The sequence below is a fragment of the Coloeus monedula genome (assembly GCF_965178545.1).
Source record: "Coloeus monedula genome assembly, chromosome: 1".
Classification (NCBI taxonomy): domain Eukaryota; kingdom Metazoa; phylum Chordata; class Aves; order Passeriformes; family Corvidae; genus Coloeus; species Coloeus monedula.
The window spans coordinates 503,764-531,196 of record NC_138781.1 but is presented as its reverse complement, the minus strand read 5'-3'; the positions used below and the strand labels follow the sequence as shown (position 1 = coordinate 531,196).

The 27,433-nt window shown below is 63.0% G+C and overlaps 2 protein-coding genes across 3 annotated transcripts in view; one reads left to right on the top strand and one right to left on the bottom strand.

The window, feature by feature from the left end:
* The window catches only part of SCAP (SREBF chaperone), a 39,757-nt gene extending 23,886 nt beyond the window's left edge, over positions 1–15,871 (top strand). The window contains exons 7-23 of the mRNA XM_082282436.1: positions 588–760; positions 1,503–1,629; positions 2,834–2,946; positions 3,620–3,714; positions 4,253–4,351; positions 5,368–5,583; positions 6,552–6,967; positions 7,955–8,146; positions 9,013–9,208; positions 9,996–10,111; positions 10,209–10,794; positions 11,056–11,141; positions 11,763–11,845; positions 12,639–12,805; positions 13,053–13,133; positions 13,760–13,966; positions 14,585–15,871. Coding sequence (XP_082138562.1) covers positions 588–760; positions 1,503–1,629; positions 2,834–2,946; positions 3,620–3,714; positions 4,253–4,351; positions 5,368–5,583; positions 6,552–6,967; positions 7,955–8,146; positions 9,013–9,208; positions 9,996–10,111; positions 10,209–10,794; positions 11,056–11,141; positions 11,763–11,845; positions 12,639–12,805; positions 13,053–13,133; positions 13,760–13,966; positions 14,585–14,830 — 3,199 coding nt within the window. The 3' untranslated portion in view covers positions 14,831–15,871. The remainder of the gene's footprint in view (positions 1–587; positions 761–1,502; positions 1,630–2,833; positions 2,947–3,619; positions 3,715–4,252; positions 4,352–5,367; positions 5,584–6,551; positions 6,968–7,954; positions 8,147–9,012; positions 9,209–9,995; positions 10,112–10,208; positions 10,795–11,055; positions 11,142–11,762; positions 11,846–12,638; positions 12,806–13,052; positions 13,134–13,759; positions 13,967–14,584) is intronic.
* Positions 15,872–15,950: 79 nt separating this feature from the next.
* PTPN23 (protein tyrosine phosphatase non-receptor type 23) lies at positions 15,951–27,253 on the bottom strand. Of its 2 annotated transcripts, none has more exons than XM_082281352.1 (25): positions 27,106–27,253; positions 26,341–26,415; positions 25,650–25,777; positions 25,208–25,284; positions 25,053–25,102; positions 24,380–24,511; positions 24,030–24,110; positions 23,452–23,583; positions 23,240–23,287; positions 22,984–23,040; positions 22,787–22,845; positions 22,447–22,526; positions 22,236–22,350; positions 22,018–22,083; positions 21,767–21,912; positions 21,025–21,354; positions 20,552–20,706; positions 20,308–20,459; positions 19,880–20,059; positions 17,708–19,721; positions 17,385–17,566; positions 17,095–17,199; positions 16,868–17,006; positions 16,679–16,792; positions 15,951–16,601 (listed from the first exon to the last, which is right to left on the bottom strand). In XM_082281352.1, exons 1-25 carry the CDS (start codon positions 27,187–27,189, stop codon positions 16,053–16,055), a joined length of 5,250 nt encoding a protein of 1,749 aa, XP_082137478.1. In that variant the 5' UTR covers positions 27,190–27,253; the 3' UTR covers positions 15,951–16,052. The 2 variants fall into 2 exon arrangements, with proteins under 2 accessions (XP_082137478.1, XP_082137479.1); XM_082281353.1 differs by having other exon boundaries at positions 21,025–21,333.
* Positions 27,254–27,433: the final 180 nt, after the last annotated feature.

The following is a 27,433-nucleotide window of genomic DNA, read 5'->3' as shown; positions in this document are numbered from 1 at the left end:
TTTCTGTGGCATCCAGGGCCCAGTGGCTCTGGTTTGACCCAGTTCCTTGTACACAGACTGGTTTGCCTTCCAGTAAGCACTGGATCGACTGGTGAAAACACTTTGGCAGTGTTGGCCAAACTGGCATGGACTGAGTGGATCTGAGATCTCTGAGCTGCACAGAATTCCCCAAGAGATGCCTGGAATGGAATTGGCAGCACAGGAGTCGAAACTTGCTTTTCCAGAGCACTGAGCCCTGAGGGCCATTGTGTGGCACCTTCCATCAGCCATTTTTACACAGAATTCTGTAATTCTGGCAAAATTCCAGGGGTGTTTGAGGCCATGGCGTGTTCTGTTCCGCAGGGCCCAGATTGTGGTTAGTGAGCCTTTGCTTTAAATAAAGTCTTGGTGAGTCTGCACAGCAAACCTTTGTAGAAATCAGTGTCTGGGTGGTTTGGGCCAGCAAGGAGCAGGTTTGGGAGCAAGGCCTGGAGAGAGCCACGCTCTGCTGGTCCGTGTGAATCCATGGAGCTTCCTCCTGCTGCGCTGCCGCAGGAACTGCGAGCTGCTCTTTGGGAAAGGGTGAGTGACGTGCTGCTCTTCCCCAGGTTCCTGAGCAGCCTCCGCTCCCGCCTGAAGCTGCTGCACCCCAGCCCCAACTGCAGCCTGCGGGAGGAGAATGTGGTCCATGTGCACTTCAAGGAGGAGATCGGCATCGCCGAGCTCATCCCACTCGTCACCACCTACATCATCCTCTTCGCCTACATCTACTTCTCCACACGTAGGTTCGGGGGCACCTGCACTGCTGGCACCTGGCTGTGGGGTCAGGGGTGCAGACTCCTGTCTGTGACACCACCGCACTTCCCAGCCGTTTCAGCGGGAGAGGTGGTATTGGAATTTTACCCTGAACTGTCATGGGGAGAATTAGTAACTGTTCACCTGATTGCTGCTAATTTGCCCCTCTTAGCCAGTGTGGTGTTCCTTGTGATACACCTCCCCAGCTGGAGGTGTTTCCCCATCCCTGGAAGTGTCCAAGGCCTGGGATAGAGGAAGGTGTCCCTTCCCACAGCAGGGGGTGGAATGCTGGATCTTTAGAGTCCCTTCCAAGCCCAAACCGTTCCATGATTCTGGGATATCTTCCAAGGTGTTTTCTGTCTTAGGCACTCTTAGATGCCACAGGAATGCCTTTTTTCCCAGTTTGTTTCATGCATTATCAGACAGAGCAGACACGTGTTCTGAGCTGGTGGGTTTAGACCTCTCTGGCCACATTTCAGTTCGGTTTTTCCCACCTCAGTGCAGTGCTGGGACTGGTGTGAGCTGTGAACCAGCGTTGTCCCATGTCCCACCCTTGTACTGGGAGGCTCTGGGAGCTGCATTTCAGACAGGAGCACTGCAGTACCTTCCCTTCTGGGCTGGGGGATGTCCAGTGACCTCCTGAAGCCAGGCAGGACGAGCATCCTGCCTCCACTGGCATTAATTCCGTTTGCTTCCCCTGGTGACGTGGGCTGGGCGCTGTTTTCCAGGGAAGATCGACATGGTGAAGTCCAAGTGGGGCCTGGCGCTGGCGGCAGTGGTGACGGTGCTCAGCTCCCTGCTCATGTCCGTGGGGCTCTGCACCCTGTTCGGCCTCACGCCCACGCTCAACGGAGGGTACGTGCCAGCCCTGCCAGGGGTGCACGGGGAATGATGTGGGAACAGCTCTCCAGAGCCCCCAGGCTGGGGAACAAGTCCTGTGATGTGTTGGACACACTGCTGGGCGGGATCAGCATCAGCTGCTCTCCAGGGATGCAGGGGATGTGTTCCTCTGCTGGCCAGTCCTCCTGGGGATTCCTTATTGCTGGGCAGTTAGCTCTGTGTGCCTAAAGCAGGAGGAATTGTTGGGATAACACATTATTCCTGGAGCTGAGCAGGCTCTCCCACAGCCTCCTCCATTCTCCCTGTTTAGAGATTCCCATCCCTAAGGAGCTTATCTCCTATTGCTGTCCTGTCCTGGTGCTGCCTGGAGGGCTCACACAGTTGTGAGCTGAAAATGCTTTAATTAAAGGCAGGCCTGCATTGTTCTTGCTGAATTTTGGATTCTTGGGCATGAACGAGAAGCTGCCCAAGAGAGGCTTATTGGTATTGGTGGTTTTTTCACTCACTATGGACGTTCACTGACATTCCCCCCTTCCAGTGTCTGAGGGAGCCTACAGGGGAGCTGGAGAGGGATTCTTCATCAGGAACTACAGTGATAGGACAAGGAGCAGTGGTTCAAACGGAAAGAGGGGAAATTTAGGTGAGATAGACAGAAGAAACCCTTCCCTGTGAGGGTGGTGAGGGACTGAAATGGATTTCCCAGAGCAGCTGTGGCTGCCCCTGGATCCCTGGCAGTGTCCAAGGCCAGGCTGGACACTGGGGCTGGGAGCAGCCTGGGATAGTGGAAGGTGTCCCTGCCTGTGGCAGGGGTGGGATGATCTTTAAAGGAAGTGGGACACGCTCCCTGCCCCTCCCTGGTGACTGCTTACCCACCCCCAGTCCCTCACAGGGTGTTCAGGTCCATCTCTATCGTTGTACCCAATGCTGGAGAGCAAAGGGCTCTGTCCCCACCCTGGGAAGCACCGAGACTAATTTCGTGGTGCTCCACAGCGGGCGTTTCCCAGGAATTCCTGCAGCTTTGCAAAAATGATGATTTCTCCCCAAGGCAGAGGAAACACAAACCTTTTCCTTGTCACAGTGTGACACTGAGGGAAGGGACTGGGGCACAGGGTGGTGTCTCCTCACCTCGACTCCCAGGGGTGTGTTTGCTCCAAACTTTCCTCTTTCCCTTCTTTTTGCCCACGGATCTCCTCCTCAGTTCTGCCTCTGTTTCCTCCAGAGAGATATTCCCATACCTGGTGGTGGTGATTGGCCTGGAGAACGTGCTGGTCCTCACCAAGTCCGTTGTGTCCACGCCCGTGGACCTGGAGGTGAAGCTCCGCATCGCCCAAGGTAGGATCCTGCTCTGGGAGACTGCAGAGAGGCAAAACTGGGGAAAGCCAGGCACTGGGAGAGGGGGAATGGTCTAATTCAGCTCTGTGAAGGAAGCAAGGTGAGTTGTGCAGCCTTTTGTGTTGAATTCCAAGAATAGAATGCTGTCATTGTGGGCACTGCTTTTTGGGATTGTTGACTGAAACAGGCTAAATAAATATAAAAAAATATTAGTAGGGGAGAGCTGGATCTCATGGCGTGGATACTGGGCACTGTGTCCTCAGGTCATGGATATCTGAAGTGCAGAACACAGGGCCTATAAAATTCCCCTGAATGTGTGACAAAATTATCTTTTCCATTCTATAGATGCTCTGTGCCTGTGGAAGGATTTGAGTGTGCTCATACCAGGATAAATGGGATTTGCAATCTTCAAAGCTGTTTCTAAACGTCAGGGAGAAGAGATTCTAGAGTGATGCTAATTTTAGTTTTAAAAATACAAGTGCTTTGGATCCTAGATGGGAAACAGGACTCAGAACTTCACTGGGCCTTTGCACTCAGGAATTTTAGCCTGGAAGGGCCTTTTTGGGCTGCTGTCTGTAGATTCCAGGTTTTAAAGAGGGGAAATGCGGCTGCTTTTGCTGTGCTCGTCTGGCACAGTGAAGAGGCTCCCCTGACTGTCCTTGCCCTTCCCCAGGCCTGAGCAACGAGAGCTGGTCCATCATGAAGAACATGGCCACAGAGCTTGGGATCATCCTCATCGGATACTTCACCCTGGTCCCGGCCATCCAGGTGGGTGGGGCTGCTGCAGGACAGAGCCCAAGGCACTGCAGGGAGGCAGTGGGCAGTAGGATCACAGAGTCAGGGAATTGTCTGGTTGGAAAAGCCTTGGAGACCATCAAGTCCAACTGTTCCCCAGCACTGCCAAGGCCACCACTAACCCATGTCCCCAAGTGCCACATGCACACAGCTGTTAAATCCCTCTAGGCACGGGGACTCCACCCCTGCCCTGGGAAATTCCAATGCTCAATAGCCCCTCTTGGGGAAGAAATTTTCCTTAATTTCTAATCTAAATCTCCTCTGGCACAACCTGAGGCCTTTTCCTCTCACCCTGTCCCTTGTTCCCTGGGAGCAGAGTCCCCGGGTTTTGATGGACTGTGGCCAAAAAGAACAAAGAATGTGAATCAGAATAAATATTCTTGGATTCTCACATGGACTCATCCAGCCCTAAACCCTCAAGAGGTGGATAACAGGGTTTGTCAGTAAAACACTGCTGAGTGTCCCCTGTTCAGAGGTGAAATGGGAGCTAATCCCTTTGTCCCATCCTCAGGAGTTCTGCCTCTTCGCCGTGGTCGGGCTGGTGTCAGACTTCTTCCTGCAGATGTTGTTCTTCACCACGGTGCTGTCCATCGACATCCGCCGCATGGAGGTGGGCATGGGGGCATGCCCTGGCCTCGGGGGAGGAGAGGGACACAGCCCAAGCATTTCACTCCCCAAAGAGGAAAAGAACAGAACCATAAATTCACAGAGGTTGGAAAAGGCCTTTAAGATCATGGAGTCCAGCCATTCCCCAGCACCACCACTGCGTTCACCACTGACCATGTCCCCAAGTGCCACATCCACAGGGCTGCTAAATCCCCCCCCCGCCAGGGATGGGGACTCCACCCCTGTTCTGGGCAGCTGTGCCAGTGCTGGACAGCCCATTACAGGAAGAAATTTTTCCTAATATTTAACCTAAATCTTCCCTGGTCAATTTGAGGCTGTTTCCTCTCATCCTGAGCTGTTAAAGTTCTGGGTCTGTACTTGCTTGGTTACACACACAGGGATTGGGAACAGGACACTCTCAGGAAGGACATGGAGCTGTGGGAGCAAAGCCAGAGGGGGCATCAAGTTGATTGGAGGGATGGAGCAGCTCTGCTGTGAGGAAAGGCTGAGGGAATTGGGATTATTCAGCATGGAGAAGAAAAGCTTAGACACCTAGCTGTTGCCTTCCAAGGCCTGAAGGGACCCCACAAGAAAGATGGAGAGAGAATTTGGACAAGAGCCTGGAGTGACAGGACAAGAGGGAATGTCTTCAAACTGACAAGAGAGAAGGTTTACATTGGATATTAGAAAGAACTTCTCTGTGAGGGTGGGCAGGCCCTGGCACAGGGTGCCCAGAGCAGCTGTGGCTGCCCCTGCATCCCTGGCAGTGTCCAAGGCCAGGTTGGACACTGGGGCTTGGAGCAGCCTGGGCCAGTGGGAGGTGTCCCTGCCCATGGCAGGGGTGGCACTGGATGTGCTGTAAGGTCCCTTTCATCCCAACCATTCCGTGATTCCATGAGTTTATAAATGTGCTGATTTGGGGTAAATGGGCTGGAAGGAGACACAGTCACCACCATGACCCTGGGGGAAGAATCGCTCACCGGGGATCCCTCACCCCTCACCTCTCCCTGTCTGTTCCAGCTGGCCGACCTGAACAAGCGGCTGCCCCCCGAGTCGTGCCTGGCGCCGGCGAAGGCCCCGTGCCGTGCCCGGCCTCCCGCGCTGCGCCCGGCGGCGCCGCACACGCCGCACACCATCACCCTGCAGCCGTCCTCGCTGCGCAACCTGCGCCTGCCCAAGCGCCTGCGCGTCATCTACTTCTTCGCCCGCACGCGCCTGGCCCAGCGCCTCATCATGGTACGTGTGGGGAGATGGCACCCCCTGCCCGCCCCGTGGGCACCACCCCGGCCAGGCTGCACCCCCTGCCCGCCCCGTGGGCACCACCCCGGCCAGGCTGCACCCCCTGCCCGCCCTGTGGGCACCACCCCGGCCAGGCTGCACCCCCTGCCCGCCCCGTGGGCACCACCCCGGCCAGGCTGCACCCCCTGCCCACCCCGTGGGCACCACCCCAGCCAGGCTGCACCCCCTGCCCGCCCTGCTGGGCACCACCCCAGCCAGGCTGCACCCCCTGCCCGCCCCGTGGGCACCACCCTGGCCAGGCCCCACACCTCCATGTCCTGGTTGCCAAGCGAGTCTGGTGCTGCCTGCCCCATGGGATCCAGAAGCAGGTTTCCAAGGCTGGCTGAGCCTTGAGATGATTTTACAAGCAGAAATCACAGTATGTTCCTGCATGCGTGGACTAAAGACATTTAGGAGATATTTTGCTTAAGGTTTCACCCTTTACAGCCACTGCAGCCACACCACTTCTGGCCCTGCTTTTCCCCCCCGTCTCTGTTTTGGATGTCTCTAATGGAATTAGAGGGATCTCTGTGTTCCCAGCCCAATCAGCCAACACTGGCAGTTTAAGTTAAATCCCCACACGGTCCCAGAGCAGTGGGTCCTGCACACCTGTAGATCCAAAAACCCCAACTGAGCCATTCCAGCCCTGTTTGGAGGTGCCAGACATGCTGGTCCCAGCTGCCAGCATGGAGTCTCCTTCCTGCTGTGCATTTGGGGAGGGTTCTGACCATCACGTGGATCACGGAAAAGTGGTGTCCAGGGTCTGTGTATGCTGGGCCGTGCTCCAGATCTTCCCCAAGGAGCGGTGCTGGGAGTGAGGCTGCAGGAAGTGTGGGGTACCTGTGGTTGGGGTGCCGTGGGTCTGCTCAGGCAGGGGACAGGCTGGTGGCACTGAAGGGAGCTGTGTCTCTGCTCATCCTGCACAGGCCGGGACGGTGATCTGGATCGGAATCCTGGTTTACACAGATCCTGCTGGGCTCCGCACCTACCTCACGTCCCAGGTCACCGAGCAGAGTCCCCTGGGGGACACAGGCCTGCCTCCCATGCCCGTTCCAGGAGGGGTCCTGCCTGCTGGGGACCCCAAGATCGACCTCTCAGTGTTCCCATCGGAGCCAATCCAGCTGTCGGAGAACCAAACGCAGCAGCGGGAGCAGAAGTCAGGGCTGGAGCCGAACCAGCACACGTGGGCCCAGGGACCAGAGGGCAGAGGGAATGGGCAGGTGGAGCTGGGAACAGAAGCAGAGGTTACCTGGGGAGCAGAGGATGAGGAGATCTGGAGGAAGCTTTCCTTCAGGCACTGGCCAGCCCTCTTCAGCTACTACAACATCACCCTGGCCAAGAGGCAAGTGGGCTGGCATGGAGTGCCAGAGGCACTGGGAGCTGGGCAGCTGACCCCAAGAGTTTGTCTTCCTTCTGTCCTTCGTGCTCCTGGCTCACATAACCTGGTTCCATGAGGCTCGTTCCGGGCTGAGCAGGTCCTCTGGGGTGGACAGAACTCACAAAGCCCCCAGGGCTGTTCCTCTGGGAATCAGGGTTGTGTCTCTCTGGGATCTCGGGTGTTTTATGTGCTTGGTGTCTTTGTCTTCCTTGATTCTGGAAGTGAAGTTTTAAATTTTGCAAAATGAGCAAAGGAGACTCAGGGGGGACCTTGTGGCTCTGCACAAGTCCCTGACAGGAGGGGGCAGCCGGGGGGGTCGGGCTCTGCTGCCAGGGAACAGGGACAGGAGGAGAGGGAACGGCCTCAGGCTGGGCCAGGGGAGGTTCTGCTGGGATACTGGGGAAATTCCTCATGCAAAGGGCTGTCCAGCCCTGGCACAGCTGCCCAGGGCAGGAGGGGAGTCCCCATCCCTGGAGGGATTTGAAAGCAATGTGGATGTGGCACTTGGGGACGTGGGTCAGTGGTGGCCTTGGCAGTGCAAGGGGGAACAGTCAGACTTGATGGTGTCAGAGGGCTTTTTCAGCCTCAGTAATTCCACAATTCTCTGATACAATCATGTGTAAGTGATGGAAATAGTACATGTGAGGAAGAGATGTGTGAGCTGAAGAAGCTTCTTGGTGAGACCTCCCAGCCTGCACCGCACAGGAAGTGAGATCCTTACTTAAATTCATGGGATCCAATTGATCTCATCAGGACTTCATTCCACTGCTGGCTCTTTGAAGGGTTAAAACCTGGGTAGTAACTTCAGAGAATATTCCCAAGGAGATCTTCAGTTCAGAGCACCTGAGGTTACGGCACTGAAAGCGCCCTGGGACCTGCCACGGCTGCCCAGTCACCTGTCCCTGTGTCCCCTCGTGTCACTCCCGAGCTGTTCTCCCTGTCCCCCCTCAGGTACATCAGCATCCTGCCAGCCATCCCTGTCACGCTGTACCTGAAGCCGCAGGAGGCCCTGGAGATGCGGCATCCCCAGGAGGCCTCGCGCTACCACCCCTTCCTGGCGGGCAGCGCGGGGAAGCTGGACACGGGACCCCAGCCGGACCGCACAGCACAGCCCCACGGCCACCAGGACGTCACCCTTTACAAGTAAAACATCCTCTCACAGCCTCCTGACCCTGCCTCAACCAACCCCAGCGGGACTCCGGGGCTGCTTTGGGCCAGTCCTTTTGCTGGGAGAGCAAAAAAGCTCACAAAACTTCAGTGCCAAAGCTCGGGATGCTTGGGAGGCTCCAGTGCAAAATTAAATTGATCTCTCCTGGCAGTTTTCCATCAGCTGAGGGCAGGAATGGGCTGTACATGGAGGCTCTTAGTGCTCCTGATGCAATTCGGGGCTGGTCACTGCGTGATGAGGACAGGAGGTGGATGTGGGGGTATAAATGTTGTGATTTCATAGAACCCCAGGTTGGTTTGGGTTGGAAGGGGCCTTAAAACTCATCCACTGCCACCCCCTGCCATGGGCAGGGACACCTCCCACTATCCTAGAGCACTCCAAGACCTGTCCAGCCTGGCCTTGGACATTGCCAGGGATGGGGCAGCCACCACCTGGATATCATTTGATAATGACTTACTGGGTGCTAGATCAAACTTTGGTGCAAGGAGCTTCCCTCCCTGCAGAGAGGATGGCTCACACTCCCCTGCCTGAATCTGCAAGTGCTGAACACACTGTGTTATCCCAGTCCCCAGCTAGTGTTTTCTTAAAATCTGAGTTGAATCTTAGTTGCTCGTCACTTTCCTTACTGAAAAGCCTCAAAATCTTGTTGAAATTGTCATTTTCCCATTAAAACCCCCTTTAATTTCCAACAAATCTCTGTAATTTGTTGAAAAGCTTTCTCAGCTGAGAAATTCAGACCAGCACATGAGTAATCCTGGCACAGGATTTTCCAAATCTATCCTTGGACTAGAAATTAGAATTTCTTTTCTTACCTTCTTGTCTTTGTGTGTGTCTCCCCCAGGGTGGCTGCTCTGGGCCTGGCCTCGGGCATCCTGCTGGTGCTGCTGCTGTTCTGCCTGTACCGGGTGCTGTGCCCCAAGAACTACGGGCAGAACGGGCCGGGCCGGCGCCGGAGGGGGGACCTGCCCTGCGACGACTACGGCTACTCCCCCCCCGAGACCGAGATCGTGCCCCTGGTCCTCAGGGGACACCTCATGGTAGGTCCAACTCAGAAATAAATACATAAAGAAAGGATATTGTAGCATGAAATTCCTGCTGCACGTTCTCATCTCCTCCTGGGACTTGCTTTCTGCAATTCCCACCATCACCACCTCTGGCTTCCATTCCCTGCTTTACTGGGATATCTCCACATTCCTGAGGTCCAAGGAACAACTGGATGTGGCACTCGTGCTCTGGGCTGGGTGACAAGGCAGGCATCAGTCACAGGTTGACTCGATGGTCTGGGAGGGCTTTTCCAACCAGGATGATTCTGGGATTCTTCCTGTTCTGAGATGAAACAAAGCTCTTGGGCATCCAGACATGTGAGTTTAAAATGCTGTGCTGTGTCTCCCAGAGAAGCTGCACCTCTGCTCCTGGAGCTACCATCAGCTGGGACAGAATTTGTCAGGGAAAGGCAAGACAGACACAGTCTGTTGGATTTGCAGCAGTCCAGTGCACACTGAGGTCTCTGGGCAGAGATCCTGGAATGCCACAATCACAGAGTGGTTTGGGTTGAAAGGGACTCATCCAGTCCAACTCATCCAGTCCCAGCCCTGCCCTGGGCAGGGACACCTTCCACTGTCCCAGGTTGCTCCAAGCCCTGTCCAGCCTGGCCTTGGACACTTCAGGGACACGCATGTCCTCACCGTCCCTCGGTTCCTAAACCAGCCAGATTTGACAGGAAACCCATCATCTCTGCAGCTCCTCAGCCACACCAGGCTGTGTCAGGGTCCAGAGGCCTCAGTGGTGCCACACTGAGCTGTGCTTGTCCTTCCTTCCTGCCAGGACATCGAGTGCCTGGCCAGTGATGGGATGCTGCTGGTGAGCTGCTGCCTGGTGGGGCAGATCCGCGTGTGGGACGCGCAGACGGGCGACTGCCTCACTGTCATCCCCAAACCCAGGTATGGCCCTGTCCGTGTCCCATGGCCCCACATCCCCACATCCCTGTGCTCCCATCTTCCCGCCAGCGGTGGGGCTGAGCTTTGTCCCTCCTCCCAGGCTGCGCAGGGACAGCAGCGGCATCTTCGATTACCAGGAGGGCTGGGATCCCAGCCCGGACGGGAAGAACGGGCTGGAGGACTCCTTTGAGAGCAATCACCAGCTCAAACGGCTGCTGGGCCCCCCCCAGCCCCCCCTGTTCTGTGACCAGCCCGACCTCACCTCCCTCATCGACACCAACTTCTCGGAGCACGCCAAGGCGGCCGAGTCAGAGCCGCGGCTCCGGGCCGTGGGCACTCGCCACAAGGACTCCGGATACGACTTCAGCAGCCTGGTTGGGAAGGTGTACGAGGAGCACGGCAGCTCCAGCTGCAGGAACATGAACTTCCCGGGGCTCTCGGCCCCGCACGGCCCCGCCGGCTTCTGCGGCAGCAGCGGCCGCTCCCCGGGGTGTGGCTCCGACGAGGGCGGGTGCGGCGGCCGCCGGCGCAGCCTCGGGGACCGGAGCCTGGGGGACGAGACCTGCGCGGGATGTGACAAATCTTCACCCCTGCCGTCCTGGGGCGGGGACCTGGAGAGCTCCGTCTGGAGCCTGGAACTGCAGGGGAACCTGATCGTGGCTGGCAGGAGTAATGGGAAGCTGGAGGTGAGGAACAGGGACACAGTGACAGGAAACGAGGAGCAGGGACACAGTAACAGGAGGGTGGAGGTGAGGAGCAGGGATGCAGTAATAGGATGCAGTAACGGGAGGCAGGTCACACAGCCTGGGAGCACAGCACAGGGAGCTCTGACCTGCTCACTCAGCTCAGGGGCTGGGAGCAGAGCACAGGGACCTGCTCAGGATCCCAGACCCCCGTGTTCAGTGCTCCTCTGGCCAGTGCCACCGCAGTGACCCCTCCTCCCCCAGGTGTGGGATGCCATCGAGGGGACCCTCCGCAGCAGCAATGATGAAGGACAATCCGGCATCACGGCCCTCGTCTTCCTCAACAACAGGTAACTCCTTGTGCAAGTGCTGGGAGATCCCCAGCCCCAACCTCCACGGCAGCTCCTGGCAGCAGAGGCTCAGCTGAGAAGTCTCCTCCTTAGAATCAGGGTCATGGAATATCCTGAGCTGGAAGGGGCCCCCAAGGATCATGGAGTCCAACCCCTGGCCCTGCACAGACACCCCAAAAATCCCACCCTATGCCTGAGAGCATTATCCAAATGCTCCCTGAGCTCTGGCAGGGTTGGAGCTGTGACCATTCCCTGGGGAGCCTGGGCAGTGCCCAACCACCTTTTCTTGATATCCAACCTAATATCCAGCTTAATCATTCTGTGTATCCACCTCTCACCAGCTTTCCTGGCTCCAGGTCTGCTCCAGCAGCCACTTCTTCAGCCCTCAGTCTTTCTAGTAGCTGAATATCCAGAGGGTTTCAGGGCTTTCAGGATACCTTTGGATCGCTGCTGTTCCAGAGGCGCTGCCGTTGTCCAGTCCATTCGGAGCTGTGTCCAGTCTCCCAGCCCAGCTCTGTGCAGCCTCCTCCCGGGAGCGGGTGGTCTGCGCTCGGCCCAGGGGACGTCCGGGTTTGGGGCTTGGGGAGGGGCCTCTCCTCACCCCCCACATCTCCCCCTCAGGATCGTGGCTGCCCGGTTGAATGGCTCCTTGGATTTCTTCTCTCTGGAGACACACACAGCCTTGAACCACCTGCAGTTCCGAGGTGAGCGGGTGTTGGAATGTCAGTGCACTGCCCTGGGCTCCTGCCTTTCCCTTCTCCCTCTTCTTCCTCGTAGCTGAGTCTTCCTCACACGCACTTCAGCTTTGGTGGTAGCTGCTCCAAAGCACCCGGAGCTGTGCTGAGCTGAGGGGTGCTGTGGGAGCTCTCTGTGCTGGGACGCCATCCCCATGCTGGTTTTCCCCAGGGCACAGGGCTGGAGGCTCCCATGTGCTTCCGGGGCCAGCACTGCCCTTACCTCCTTCCACTTCTCACTCCTTTCTCTGTCTCACTTGTTCCCACCCCGGGAGCAGCCCGAGACCGTGGCACAATGCCAGCACAGCCCAGACTGGCCCATGGGGGTGACTGGTTAGAGCACAGGGTTCCTTTGCTTCTGGAGCACAATAGAGGGGATGATTGAGATGGGATATAGGGGAGAAATTCTTCCCCTGGGAGAGTGGTGAGGGACTGGAATGAATTTCCTGAAGAAGCTGTGGCTGCCCCATCCCTAGAAGTGTCCAAGACCAGGTTGGATGGGGCTTGGAGCAACCTGGGACAGTGGAAGGTGTCCCTGCCCAGGACAGGCAGGGGGTGGCACTGGATGGGCTTTAAGGTCACTTCTGTCCCAAACCAGTCTGGAATTCTTTGACCCTGTTGAGACCCTCCCTCCACTTGTTCTTGAGCATAGAGGGTTCACTGCAGTACCAGCCCCAGATTCCCTAAAGCCCAGCACCCAGCCCCCTGAGGCACAGCATCCCGAGGTGTCCTGACCCCGGCTCAGGTGTTTGTGTCCCCGCAGGTGCCCCGGGCAGGAGCAGCCTCCCACCATCGCCGGAGCTGGGCCGCGGGGCCGCGGTGCGGTGCCAGCTCACCCACAGCGTGGCCTGCGCGCACCACAAACCCATCACCGCGCTCAAGGCCGCGGCCGGGCGCCTCGTCACCGGCAGCCAGGACCACACCCTCAGGGTGAGGGGGACGGGGACAGCCGGCTGGGGGAGCACACAGGGTGGGGGAGTTCTGGAAGCTCTGTGGGTTCTGTTCACCTGCCTGGATGTGGCATTGGAGGAGTTGGAAGGGCTGGGTATGGGACCCTCATGCCTTAGGAATGGGTGACTTCAGAGAATTATGGAATCATTGAGGTTGGAAAAGCTCTTCAAGACTATCTTAAAGATAGTCTGGCCCCAGAGCCTCACTCCAGCCTCTCCTGCCCCAGGTGTTCCGGCTGGAGGACTCGTGCTGCCTGTTCACCCTGCAGGGCCACTCGGGAGCCATCACAGCCGTGTACATCGACCAGGTACGGGGGGAGCTGCTGGGCCTGAGCCCTCACCTGCCTTCACACCTGAGCTGATACCTGAACCCACCCCTGAGATCACACCTTGGCCCATACCTGGCTTCATCCCTGGTCCCAGCCCTGAGCCAGTGGCTCAGCCAGGGGCACCCACCTGGGTCCCTCCATCTCTCTCTGGCCGAGCCAGAGTTTTCCTCCAGTTCACTGTCAGCTCAGCAATCTCTTCCCCTAGAGATCTCTTGCTTCCCTGTCCTTTTGGAGCAGGGAATCCCTGTTCCTGCACTGCCAGGCAGGGCTGAGCAGGGCTGAAACAGGGCCTGAGCCCCCAGGGAGGCTCTGCCCCCTGGGCCCCGGGAGGAGGAGTGGGAGCCCCCCATGTGCTCCCTAAGCCAGCATGTGCCCCCAGGTGCTCTCCCTCCTCAAGTGAACTCAGGTGCCTCTGCACCTGGGGCACCTGGGGTCTGTTCCCCCCAGCCTGCTCAAGCACACGGAACAGGCAGGGAACCCCTGGGCTGGCAGTGCAGGGTTCCAGCCCACCCTCATGTGACCTCTTGAAACCGGGAGTGCCTGGAGCACCAGGAGTGTCGGTGGCACCGTGTCCCCTGGTGCTGACTGGCCCTGGTGTCCTGCAGACCATGGTGCTGGCGAGTGGCGGCCAGGACGGGGCCATCTGCCTGTGGGACGTGCTGACGGGCAGCCGCGTGAGCCACATGTTCGCCCACCGTGGGGACGTCACCTCCCTGACCTGCACCACGTCCTGTGTCATCAGCAGCGGCCTGGACGACGTCATCAGCATCTGGGACCGCAGCTCGGGGATCAAGCTCTACTCCATCCAGCAGGTGGGACCTGTGGGGCAGCTGGGGAGGGTTAACCAGGAAAGTGGGAATTGCTTGGCTTGGAAAAGCTCTTGGAGACCACAGAGTCCAACCACCCCCCTGCGCTGCCAAGGCCACCACTGATTGTGTCCCCAAATGCCACATCCACACGGCTTTTAAATCCTTCCAGGGAAGGGGACTCCTCCACTGCCCTGGGCAGCCTCTTCCAATGTCTAATCACCCTCTCCATGATGAAATTCCTGCTGATGTCCAACCTGACCCTCCCCTGGCCCAGCCTGATGCCACTTCTCTTGTCCTGTCCCTGTTCCCTGGGAGCAGAGCCCGACCCTCCCTGGCTGCCCCCTCCTGTCAGGGAGTTGTGCAGAGCTACAAGGTCCCCCCTGAGCCTCCTCTGCTCCAGGCTGAGACCCCAGCTCCACGTCACAGCCTCAGGGGTCCTCCTGGGTTTTCCTGGCCCCCACCACCTCTGCTGCGCTTGGAGGCTGAGGAGCCTCTAGTCCAGCTCCACATGCTTGGAAGCTTCCCTGTCACGTGCAAAGGCTCAGAACAGTCCGGATCCACCGCAAGGCTCTGCCCCGTTCCAGCCCCTTGGAGCTCAGCTCTCCGCCCTCTGTCCTGCAGGAGCTGGGCTGCGGCGCCAGCCTGGGCGTCATCTCCGACAACCTGCTGGTGACGGGCGGCCAGGGCTGCGTGTCCTTCTGGGACATCGGCTACGGAGACCTGCTCCAGACCGTCTACCTGGGCAAGAGCAACGAGTCGCAGCCGGCGCGGCAGATCCTGGTGCTGGAGAACGCTGCCATCGTCTGCAACTTCGGGAGCGAGCTCAGCCTGGTCTACGTGCCCTCGGTGCTGGAAAAGTTGGACTGAGCAGGAGGAGGGGCCGGCGGGACTGAGGCGGGGCTCGGGGCTGTGCCGGAGAGGCTACGGGGCCGCCGGCTCCATGGCTGCATCCGTGCCACCGGAGCGACTCCTGCACCAAGCGAGCTGGGCCCGCCGCCCTCGCTGCTCTCCCTGGTCCAGCAGCATCTTCCCTGTGGTCTGGGGACTCCCCGGCAGCGCGACGGTGCAGGGGGACACGGGGGCACGATAGGGCAGGAGGGGGGACAGTGTGGTGGCTCCCAGGCTGGGCACCCAGCAGTGACTGTCCCAGCCCAGCACCGCTCCCAGGACACACAACAGCCCTCGGCCAGCCCCGGCCCCGGGTGGCAGCCGGGAGAGGGCCGGGACCGGTCCCTCCCGGGCGTGGCTCGGCCCCCACGTGCCTTAGGGCGCGGCAGGGCCCCGCCTAATCCCGCCCGGGGCCGCAGCAGCCCTTGCCCTATTTATTTATACCCTGTAAATAGTTATTTATTGGGGCAGGGGACGCGGGGGTCCAGCCCCCGGCAGTGCTGCCCTCGCCGTGCCCTGGCACAGCTGCCCTGCCCGGCTCCCTCCTGCGCCCCATCTGCAGCAATAGCACCTTCCTCCTCCTCCTTCTCCCCCCCTTCCCGCTGCGGGGCCAGAGGAGGCTTTTCTCAGGTTGGGAGCGGGCGGAGCCCTCGCCCCCTCCTGCTGGGGAGGGACCCGAGCGGGGGCACAGCGGGACCAAGGTGCACAGCCAGGGACGGGGCAGCACCCGGGGCTCCCCCGCGGCCCCCGAGCACGGGCTTGCGGCTCCGCTCCCCTCCCCTCCCCGGGCGCTCTGCGGGCTCCGCTGCAGCCCCGCCCCAGGCCGGGGCTCCCCGCCCTGCCCCGAACCGCCGATGATGTCTGTTATTGACCCCCGGTGATTGTAGAGGCGGCGCCGGCCCGGGGCAGGCGGGACCCCCGGGACCCCGGCCCAGCCCCCCGCGGGTGGCCTTCGCCCAGCTGTACCTTTGTGCTGTACAGGGGACGCTTTTTGTACCGATCGTGTTTTATAACGTGTGCAGGAACATCCATTAAACGGAACTAACCCGAGCCTGGCTCAGCCCTGACCCCCGCCCCCGGCAGCACCAGGGCCCGGCCCTGCAGATAAACTCGCTTTATTTTAGTAGCAAATAGCTGAAAAAGTCAGTTCTACCTGGAGTCAAACAAAGTGGGGCTGGGGGCCGGGGGGCCCCCGCCCCCCTCACGCCTTGTTGAGGGTCCAGAGGGGGTCGAGCATGCTGAGGGGGTCGTCGCTGGGCCGGGGCCCCCGGAGCCCCTCGCCCGGCTGCGCCTGCAGGAAGTTCTGCTTGTTCATGCGCTGTTTGCCCTTGAGGGACGCGTCCAGGCTGAAGGCCTCGGGCGTCAGCGAGGCCAAGAGCTCCAGTGAGGAGGAGGAGGAGGCAGGGGGGGCAGCGGGGGGCTCTGGCGGCCCCCCCGGCCCCTCGGGGCTCTCCCCCCCCACGTGGTTGCTGTTCTCAGTGTCACCCGGTGGCTCGGGGAGGGGCGGCCTCGGGGCGGGGGGCTCGGGGCCAGGGGCACCAACACCGTCCACGACGCCATCAGGAATCACCAGCGGCACCTCAGCATCCACAGGGTCTGGAACGGGGGCAGGATCCACCCCCCAGCCCTCCCCGGGCTCCGTGCTGGGCCCCCCCGGTTTGATGCTGAGCTTGGCGATGGTGGCCTGGATGGAGCTGATGGGCACATCCCCCCCCAGCACCAGGTCCTGCGGGTCCTGCTGGAGGTAGAGCTGGGGGGGAGAGCGGTCCCGTGAGCCCTGGGAATGGCAGAGCTCCCCAAAAGCCCCCGACACCCTCCTACACCCACCTTGGGGGAGGTGCTGTTGGGGGGCTTGGCCAGGGCAGGGCCGCCCACGCCGTGGCGCAGCAGCACCTGCTCGGCGTGGAGCAAGACGGCCTCGAAGCAGAACTTGAGGTGCAGCTGCAGGGAAGGGACACGGTGAGAGCCGAGGGCGCAGCCCCTGCCCCACGCCCGGGGGTGCAGCCCCCGCAGTACCTTCTCCTGTAGCATGTGCTTGCGCTGCTGCCGCATCCGCCTCACCAGCTGCGCCAGGTCCGGGATGCCGTTCCCGGCCTCCACCTCCTGCACGGCGGCGTAGAGCAGGCAGAAGGCGCCGGTGCGGCCCACGCCGGAGCTGCGGAGAGACCCCCGAGCCGTGACAGCCCCGGGAGATGAGAGGGGAGCCCTTCTCCCCCACCCCAGGAGCTCCCGGCCCCGCTCACCTGCAGTGCACCACGACGGGGGTGTGCAGCGGGCGCTGGTGCAGGTAATGGCCGTGCACCTCCTGGATGAAGCGCAGGAGGCTCCCCTTGCTGTCGGGCAGGCCCCTGGGGGTGGGGAGCACACACTGGCTCGGGGGTTCTCTGCACTCAGCCCGCCCCGGAGGGGTCACGGCTGCCCAAACACCCTCCCCCACTCCGGAGCTGTGGTCCCGGACCTGCCCCCCGATCGGGGCTCCCAGGGCCCCCCACCCTCCCCCAGCGGGAGCCCCCTCCCTTTGCCCCCCGCGTACAGCTCAGGCCAGGAGGTGAACTGGAGGTGGGCCACGGTGCGTTTGAGGCTCTGGTCGCGGTACTGCAGCGTCAGCATCCGCTCCACGTGCGTGGGGGTCACGCGCAGGCTGGTGAGCACCAGGGTCAGGGGGCCCTGCGCCACGGGCTGGCCCCGCTCCGACGGGAAGTACCGGAGCACCTTCTGCCGCGGGACGGGCCGTCAGCACACCCCGGGGACCCTCGGGACCCACAGGGCCTGCTGACACCCGGCCACAGGCACCGGGTAGGGTGTCCGAACCCCGGGGCCCCGCCCGGCCGTCCCTGCACCCAGGACAGGACGCACCTTGTCCAGTTCCTGCTCGGACACGAGCATGACAACCACGGACACCTTCTGCTCGTAGATCATGAGCCAGAAGTCAGCGGCGGTGCCGAGCAGCGGGGCCTGGGTGGCGATGAGGGCGGGGCAGTACGGGGACAGGTCCTCCACGCGGCTGGCGTTGATGTAGTCGTCCTTGCCCGAGCGCAGCACGACGCGGTTGCGGTCGTAGGGCATGATGTCCTGGTGCCGGTTCTTCATGGAGTAGCAGCGGGCGATGGCGATGGAGCGCTGCCGGGCGTCGCGCTCCTGGGCCTCCTGCAGCTCCTTCCAGAGCGCGTCCAGCTCGGAGCCGCCGCCGGGCGCGGGCCGCTCCAGCCGCTCGGCCAGGGCGCGGAACTGCTCCAGCTCCGCCAGCAGCCGCCGGACGCGCTCGGGCTCCGCGTACGGGTCGGCCTCGATGAGCTGCACGGCCCGGGGCCGCTGCCCCTCCTGCAGCCCCGCCTTAGTGGGCTGTAGCAGCCCCCCGGGCGCGGCCGAGCCGCCGGGCTGGCTCTCGGGGCTGGACGACAGCAGGTCGGCGGGGCAGGGGCTCTGCCGAGGGAACGGCGAGTCCCCGGCGCCCGGCGGGGCCAGCGCGGGAGGGGGGCGCGGCGCCGGGGGCTGCATGGGCAGGGCTGGGGACGGGGACGGGGCCGGGGACGGGACCAGCGGGCCCTGGACCACCACGGGGCCTGGCACGGGGCCGGGAGAGGGGGCCTGGCTGGGCGGGGCGGGCGCGGGGGGGCCCAGGGCCATGGTCCCGGGGGGCAGCTGAGCGCTGGGGGGGGCCGGGCTGGGGCAGAAGGGCAGCGCGGGGGACCCGGGGGGCACCGGCTGGAGCCCCCCCAGGGCCGGGGGGCCGTTCTGGGCAGGGGTCCTGGGGAAGGGCACGGCCCCCGGGTGCGGGGCGAGGCCCGTGGGGGGCAGCTGGTCCTGCCCGGGGAGCTGGTAGAGCTGGGGGGGCAGCGGGGCCTGCCCCGGGGCCGGGGGGGGCAGCTGCCCCCCGGGACCGGTGAAGGGCTGCTGGGGGAACTGGGCCGGGGGGGCCAGGGGGACGCGGGGGGGTTGCTGGAAGGGCAGAGGGGCCTGGGCTCGGCCCGGGGGCATGAAGGGACCTGGGGGGAAGTGCTGGTGGCCCTGGGCGAAGGCGGGCGGGGGCTGTGCCGGCGGAAAGGGGGCCTGAGCCGGTGCCCGGAAGGGCTGAACCCCCCCCGCAGTGTAGGGGAAGGGGGCCGGGGGGCCCCCCGGGCGCTGGGGGGGCAGGAAGGGGCCCGGGGGTCCCCGGGGGGGCACGGAGCAGCTGGAGATGGGGGCCTGGACGCTGTCCACCGTGGTGGTGGCCGGGCGCGTGCCCGGGGGCTCGGGGCCACCCACCCCCGGCTGGGCACCCACGGGGGCTGCCCCGGGCACGGGGGGCCGGAGCGGGCCGGGGGCTGCCCCGGGCTGGCCCAGGCCGTAGGCGGGGGCGGGCAGGGGCCCGTGCTGGGGGGACGAGTGCGGGGGCAGCACGTGGGGGCCCCCCCCAAAGCCCGGCTGTCCCGGGGCGCGGATCAGGGGCGCCGCCGGGAAGAGCTGAGGGGCGGCCGAGCTGGGGGCGGGCCCGGCCGGGGCCGAGGGCTGCAGGAGCTGCCCCGGGACGCCCCCGGTGGGAGGAAAGGGGCTGGGGACGGCAGGGGGCCCGGGCAGGCGGTAGTGCCCCGGGAAGGGGGGCGTGGGGGCCAGGGGGGGCAGTGGGGCGCTGGCCACCCCCCCGGGCAGCATGTAGGGCTCGGGGGCCCGCAGCCCCCCGGCCAGGGCGGCCAGCGCCGGGGGGGGCAGCTGGGCCAGGGGCCCGGGCAGCAGCTCCGGGGGAAGGCTCCGCAGCTCCTCCGGCAGCTCCGACAGCACCAGGGAGCCCAACTCGGCGGCCTCGGGGCCCCCGGCCTCCAGCTCCAGTGGCTTCTTCTGCAGGGGGGGCTTGGGGGCCGTGGGCCGGGGGGGCGGCTGCTTCTTCAGCTCCCTGGGGGGGCAGGGGGGCTCAGTGTGGGGCCAGGTGCTGCCCTACCACTGCCCCATGGGCCCCAGGAGCCCCCCAGGCCACCACCCACAGCTCCCACAGGCCCCTCTCACCCCCCGGGGGTCTCAGTGGCCCCCCAGCCCGGGTCTGTGCCCACCCACCTCTCCAGCAGCTGCTGCCGGTGCGCCTCGCTGGCCTGGCACGCGGCCCGCGCCCGCTCCAGCAGCTTGGCCGCCTTCCCCTCCAGGTCCGTGTAGAAATCCTTCCCCTCCTGGGACTTCTTCATCAGGTCCTCATAGGCTTCGTAGGAGGCCACCAGGGTCTGCACGGTTGTGTTCCACCTGGGAGAGGGGCACGGAAGGGCTCAGCAGGATGCAGTGCCAGCGTAAAGGCGGGCACTGGCTCCAGGCACCTGAGGGACCCTCCAGTTCCCGCTGGGATGGGCACAGGGGCAGGACAAAGCCACCACGGCCCTGGCAGCGCAGTGGGACAGGAGAAGCTGGCAGTGGCCCCACACCTGTCCCGGAGTGAGGGCTGTTCCTGGGCACTGAGACCCCCCAGGGCAGCGGGACCCCTCCTCCCCACTCACTTGTGCTCCACCTCGGCCAGGGCCTTGCGCACGGCCGCGTATTTGACATTGGCGTCAGTCAGGGCCTTGAGCACGTTCTCCTGGGCAGCCAAGTTCTGCTCCAGGTACACCTTGAGCTGGTCATACTTCTTCAGCTGCTCCTCGAAGAGCTTCTGCCGGGACACGGGAGGGGACACAGGAGGGTCTGCAGGGCCCTGGGACAGAGCGGTCCCTGAGTGGGACACAGGGGGTGTCCCAAGCCCACCTTCATCTCAGAGCGGTCGGTGGTGACCAGCGAGGTGGTGATGTCGTCCTTCTGGATCATCTCCCGCAGCTGCTGCTCCAGGGACAGCCTCTGGTCCCGCATCTCCTGCACCTTGGCCAGGATCCGCTTCAGGTTCTGCAGCACCTGTTTGTCGTCTGGAGGTGGGGCGGGGTCAGGGGCGGGGCCGGATCCCGAGGAACCGCAGGGAACCCGCGGGGTGGGATTTGCGCAGCCAGGCCTTGGCTGGGACACTCTGTCCCCTTTGTCCCCAAACAGGACCCACTCTGCACGTTCCCGGGGGACAAGCCCCCACCCCCCTCACACAGACGGTGCCAGTGCCAGGTGACACACGGGGACCGAGGGGGGCACAGGGAGGGCAGCCCTTCCTCCCCAGCCTAGGGGCACTGCCACTCCCCTGGGGGGACACAAGGGGGACAGCCCTGCCTCTTCCAGCCCCCCGGGCCAGGACTCACCTTCGGAGAGGGTGGGGGTGGGCAGCGCGGCCCGGACCTGCTCCAGGGGGCCGCCGAGCAAGCGCAGGTTGCCCAGGTGCAGGTTCATGGCGCGGTGCAGCTCGGTGTTGGTGAAACTCGCCTTCTCGTGCAGCTCCAGGTACTTGGAGCACTCCTTGCTCACCTCGGCCAGCCCTGGGGGGGACCCCGGCGCCGGCGGGACCCTCCCCAGCAGCTCCTGCAGCTTCCGCTCCTGCGCCTCGTCCTCCTCCAGCAGGTCTCGGATCTCCTTCAGCGACGCCTCCACGTCGGTGAAGACCCCGGAGAGCACTGGGGGGACACGGGGGGGGGCTGGTGGGGGTTGGGCCAGGTGTGGACACAGCGGCTCCAGGAATAAACCTGGCAGCCAGAGGCAGGGACACGGCAGCCCAGGTGTTGGCATGCTGGGCTCGTGGGCACCCATCCCCTTGGGGTCATCCCTCCTCCCGTCCAACAGGGAAAATGCTTTGGGATTCAGGAATTTATGCCAGCACAGAACCAGCCATTGGTGCGAACATTCCCAACAGCCTGGGCAGGGAGCAGTGCCACCCTCAGAACCCCCAGCCCCAGGCAGGGAGCAGTGCCAGCCCCAGAACCCCCAGCCCCAGGCAGGGAGCAGTGCCAGCCCCAGAACCCCCAGCCCCAGGCAGGGAGCAGTGCCAGCCCCAGAACCCCCAGCCCCAGGCAGGGAGCAGTGCCAGCCCCAGGCTCCTGGAGCCCTCACCCTGCATGGACTGGACGAGGTTGCGGACGGTGTCCGGGCGCACGCTGAGCGCGGCGCATTTCTCCATCAGCACGGGCGGGATGTGGTTGTACATGTCCAGGTTGTCCACGGTCTCGGGGTCCAGCTGCATGGAGTCCATGAACTGGCTGTGGGACACAGAGGGGCCCCTAAGGGGTTGGCAGTGTCCCCCCTCACAGAGGCTCGGGAGCACCGGGACCCCGTGGGGTGGAAGGGCCGGGCCCCTCACGTACTCCAGCACTTCGTTCTTGGCTTCGATCTTGGCCATCACATCCCGCAGCAGTTTGGCCTTTTCCTCGCTGGGACGGGACAGGACAGGACAGAACATTCTGTGAGTGCAGGAAATCCCCACCAGGCTCCAGACCCCCATCCCATCCCATCCCATCCCATCCCATCCCATCCCATCCCATCCCATCCCATCCCGTGTGCTCTGGCCGGAGCCCAGACACACCTGTACAGGGACGAGGCCTCGTGGGCAGCCATGGGCACCAGCTTGGCGAAGATGTCGGGGCCGGTGACCGCGGGGTCCGTGGGGTTGACGGGCAGAGCCTTCACCAGGGGGGCACCTGTGGGACACACCCCGGGCTGGGATCGCTCCCAAACGGATCCTCCCGCTCCATCCCAGCCGATCCCTGTCCCCAGGGGTCCCAAAGCCCCCTGACCTTTGACGGACTGCAGAGTGTCCAGCGCGGGCACAGCCTCGTGGTAGATGAAGTCATTGTCCTTTTTGGCTGAATTGTACCTGGAAATGGGTAGTGATGCTGGAAGAGAAGGAGCAGGGGGCATTCCTGGCCCCCTGAGCTCGCTCCCAATGGGTTCAGCCCTCTGGGTCTCCTGGGATTGCTGCAGCAATTCCCACAGCAGCCATCTGTCCCCAGGGCCTGGGGCAGTGCTGGGCTCTGCATGTCCGGACAGTGGGAACGCTCCCCAGGCTCCCTGTCCACCAACATTCCTGACCCCTGGAAAAGGATGGATACACCCTAGGGCACCCCACAGACTCACTTCCCACCGATGACATCCATGGTGAACCTCAGAGCTTCCTGCACGGTTTCAGGCTGCCCCTGTGGAATTGAGAGTGGGAATTGCTGTCCAAGCGCTCCTGCCACGAGCAGAGAGGCCTGGAGGCAGCTGAGCCTCCTAGACCGATCCCAGTCCCCCTCCTGCCAGCCTGGCAGCCCAGGGCCCAGCTGGGAACACACCTTTGCCAGCTTGATGGCCTCGTTGAGCTTATCCAGAGCGCTCTGGAAGTAGATGACCTGCAGGAGAGCGGGAATTGGGGTCAGCATGGGAGGCACTGTCCTGGCTCTGCACAGGGACACCAGAGCTGCCCACGGCTTTCCCAGAGCACCCAGGCCCTGGCAGCACACAGGACATGGCTGTGGATACGCAGCCTCTTCCAGGACCCGACCCCCTTCCCAGGACCACGGCTGGAGTGGATGAAACGGCCCCACTTACCCTTTCCCCAAACTTCTGCTGCTCCTCGGCCTGTTTCCCCATGTGCAGCTGGAAAAAAACTGGGATCAGAGCTCTGTAACTCCAGGGAGAGCTTTGAGAGGAGGAGGAAAAACCCGGGGAGTGTCCAGAGCTGCTCCAAAGCTGGCAGGAGCATCCCGAGGTGGGATGGGAGCACAGGGAGAGCCCCCCCAGCCCCAGTTCCCCCCACTCACATGGGCCACAGCAGCAAAATAATAGATCTTCATTTGAACCAGTTTCTTCCAATCCTTCTGGATCTTGCCCAGCAGTGAGGCCGTCTCTGAGTTCTCCAGCGCCCGGCAGGCCTCCTTGTAGTAATCCACCACCTGTGGAGAGGGACAGGGGAGAACCTGGGAATGCCGGATCCCAGGGGGGCCAGAGCAGGGCACGGAAGGAGGAATCACCAGCACCGGCCCCAGGACTCGGATCACCCAGAGAAATGGCTGGGGGAACTCAGGGATGCGTTTGGGACCAGAGCCAGGGACTGGTGACATCGCTGCAACACCTGTCACCAGTCCAGGCTGCTCCAAGCCTGGCCTTGGACACTGCCAGGGATTCAGGGGCAGCCACAGCTGCTCTGGGAAATCCATTCCAGTCCCTCACCCACCTCAGAGCCAGGACTTCCCAATACTCCCCCCACATCTCCCCTCTGGCAGTGAGAAGCCATTCCCTGTGTCCTGTCACTCCAGGCCCTTGCCCAAAGTCCCTCTCCAGCTCCTGATCTCGGAGCAGCAGGAGCAGGGCCGTGCTGGGAGCAGCTCCTGGAGCTCACCTGGGCACTGATCCGGGCCACGAGGAAGCTCTTCCTGTTGTCCAGCATGGACTTCTCCAGGAGACACTCCTGTGCCTGGCCCTGCCAGAGGCAAGAGGGGAATGTTCAGTGTCCCCAGTTCCACTGGCTCCAGCCCCTTTCCCAGGGTGGATGTTGCACAGGGAATCCCAGCCCTGAGGAAGGGCACTGAGCCTTCCTCGATCCCCCAGTGCATCCCAAAACCTTCTTCTCCCCCTGGGAGAGAGCCCCTCGGGGGACACTGGGGTCCCATGTCCTGGGATCCTCAGGGAACACCAACCCTACGGACACACCTGAGGTGTCCCAGTACCACCAGTGCCCCCAGTGCCTACCAGCATGAGGTTGATGTTGAGGCTGAGGATCTGGTGGCTCATGTCCACGCTGTAGGAATGTGGGAAGTGATCTCGCAGGTAGGTGAAGGCGCCCGCGGCGCACTGGAAGTGGGTGCAGGAAACTTTCATGCCCTGAGAGGATGGAACTGTTGGGCTTGGAAAAGACTTCCCAGATCATGGAGTCCACCCAACCCCCAGCGCTCCCAAGGCCATCCCTGACCATGTCCCCAAGTGCCACATCCACAGGGCTTTTAAATCCCTCCAGCAATGGGGACTCCACCCCTGCCCTGGGCAGCTGTGCCAGGGCTGGACAGCCCTTCTGGGGAAGGAATGTTCCCAATATCCACCCTGAGCCTCCCCTGGCCCAGCCTGAGGCCGTTCCCTCTCCTCCTGTCCCTGTTCCCTGGGAGCAGAGCCTGACCCCTGCCCCAGCTGCCCTCTCCTGTCTCCAAGGTTCCCCCTGAGTCTCCTCATCCCTCAGTCCCTCCTGGTGCTGCACCCCTTCCTAGCTCCGCTGCCGTCTCCAGACATGCTCCAGCCCCTCAGTGTCCTGTCCCTGGAGACCCCAAACCTGTCCCGATTCCAGTTCCTGACAGTGCCCAGCACAGGACAGTCCCTGCCCTGTCACACCCAGGAGGGACAGGGCTGGCCCTGAGGGCTGCCGGGTCGTTACCTCCTCGGACACTCGCTTGTCCATGGCTCCCAGCATGGAATGCAGAGCTCCTGTGGGGACAGGCCGGGGCTCAGTGGGGCAGGGACACCCCAACACCCCCAGGAAGGGGGGCTTGGACCAGGGAGGCCCAAACCTGTGGGAAGCCAGGCACTCACCCAGGTTGTAGAGGACACAGGCCTGCTCGTACTTGATGTCCTCATGTGTCACTGCCTTGCCCGAGAAGATCTCAGTCCTGGGGGAAAAGGGGTACAGGACAGGGAGCAACCAGGGATTCTTCCAGGAGGAGGATTTATAGGGAACCCCATTCCCCAAGGGTCCCCGGGACCCCCCTGTGCAGGACCCCATTCCCCAAAGGTTCCCTGGGATCCCCCTGTCCCACCCTGTGGGGGACCCCATTCTCCAGGAGGTTGCTGGGCCACCCCTGTCCCACCCCGGGCAGGACACTGTCATCCCCCAGGGGCTTCCTGGGACCCCCCTGGGCCACCCAGGACAGGACCCCGTTCCCCAGGGGGTTCCTGGAGCAGCCTCTCTCCAGGGAATGGGCACGGCCATGTCCTGCCAGGCTCAGCCCCCATCCCCGTGCCCCCAGCCCCTCACCAGGTGACGGGCACGGCGGCATCCTGCCCGTTGCCCATGGGGATGCGGCTCTGCAGGAAGTGCAGCTGCCCCAGGTACTTGCGCAAGGTGCTGCAGCCCTCGAAGTCCCTGGGAACGCTGACGGCGCTCTGGGAACAGGACAGGAACAGGGAGAGGCTCTGGGGACACGTTCCAGGCAGGAACAGCACCATGAGGCTGCTTGGGATGAGGCGAGGCCTCCGGGAACACCTCGGGAGCAGGAGAGTTCTCCCAAAAACGAGGCCGAGGGAGCCACGTTATGGATCCAGAGTGGGAAAAGGAGGCTCTGCACTCCCGGCACAGCTCCCAGGGGTGGGAGAACCACAGGGATTTGGGTGTCCTGGGGCACACTGGGAGAGGAGGGAACAGCAGGAGCACCTGGGAAGGTTTCCTGCCCTCCTGCTTCAGCACAAATCCCAGTGCTGGGCTGGGGGTGTCTGGACCCCCCCACTCTGGGCCTGCTGGGACCGCCCTGGGCTTTGGGGACCCGAGGGCCACCACCAGGAGTTGTCCCTGCTCCCCCCACCCAGCAGCTCACAGCTCCTGGATCACTGGGATCATCCAAGGGCTGCTCCATGGATGCAGGAGAGGGAGGGGAGCAGCCAAGGCCCAGCCCCCGGCCTGGGGGGGTCGGCAGAGCCATCCCAGAGCCCCCCGGGCGGTCCCCCCTCACCTGCCGGAGCAGCTCCAGCTTCCGCAGCTCCTCGTTGTAGTTCTCCGGGTTCTCCCCATAGTTCTTCAGAACAAACTGGAAAAGGGGAGAGTGTGAGAGGCCCGGAGCCCCTCCAGCCCCCAGAGAGGCTGATGGGGAGGGAGGACACCGGGCCGGGCTGGGGTGGCTCCCAAGGAGGAGCTTCACGCCCACGGGATGGGATCAGGGAAGGGCTAAGGCTGGAAAAGGGAGTTCTGGGCAGGGAGAAGGTCCCCCCGGCCCCCAGGGTGAGGCAGGGTGGGGCCATTCCCAGGGGCCGCCTGCGGCCCCCGCAAAATCGCGGGGGGAGCGACACAAACGCCGCGGGACCCCCCGAATCCTCCCCATCCATAAATCCCGTGGCACGGGAAGCGCCGGGCAGGGGTGGAGCTTGTTCACAGCTGTTAATTAAGTGACTGATTAATCAGGTCCCCACGGGGGTGGCGGGGACAAGGCGGAATCCCCCGGCCCTCGGTGGGCTCGGGGAAGGGGGGTCCCGTCATCTCACGCCCCCCGTGCCCCCGTCCTGATCCAAAGCCCCCCCAGCTGCGACTCCCGACGGCTCCAGGGACCCCCCAGGCATCCCGACCGCCTTTTTCCCCTTCTCTGAGCACCTCAAAGGAGTCCAGACCTCTCCCTCTCGCTCCCCCCCCGCCCCTCACAGACCCCAAACCCCCCCGCCCCGCCCCGCCCCTCCCCGGCCCCTCCCGGCCCCCGCAGGCCCCGCCGCCCCTTCCCCGGCCCGACCTTCTTAACGGCGGCGTTGAAGGCGAACTCTCCGGCCTCCTTGAGGTCGAGCCAGATCATGGGCATGCGGGGCACGGCCTCCATCCCGGCCCGGCCCCGATCCCGGCCCGATCCCGGCCCCGATCCCGGCACGGCCCGGCCCGCCGGAACCGCGCGCGGGGGCTCACGGGACACCGAGTCCGCGCGACACTTCCGGCTCCGTTCCCGTGGCAACGCCCCGCCCGTAACCAGGGGTGACGGCGAAGCCACGCCCGCTCGGGGCGGGACAAGCGCTGTTACCATGGAGACGCCTCGCTCGCTGATTGGAGGACACGGGTGGTGTCACGGC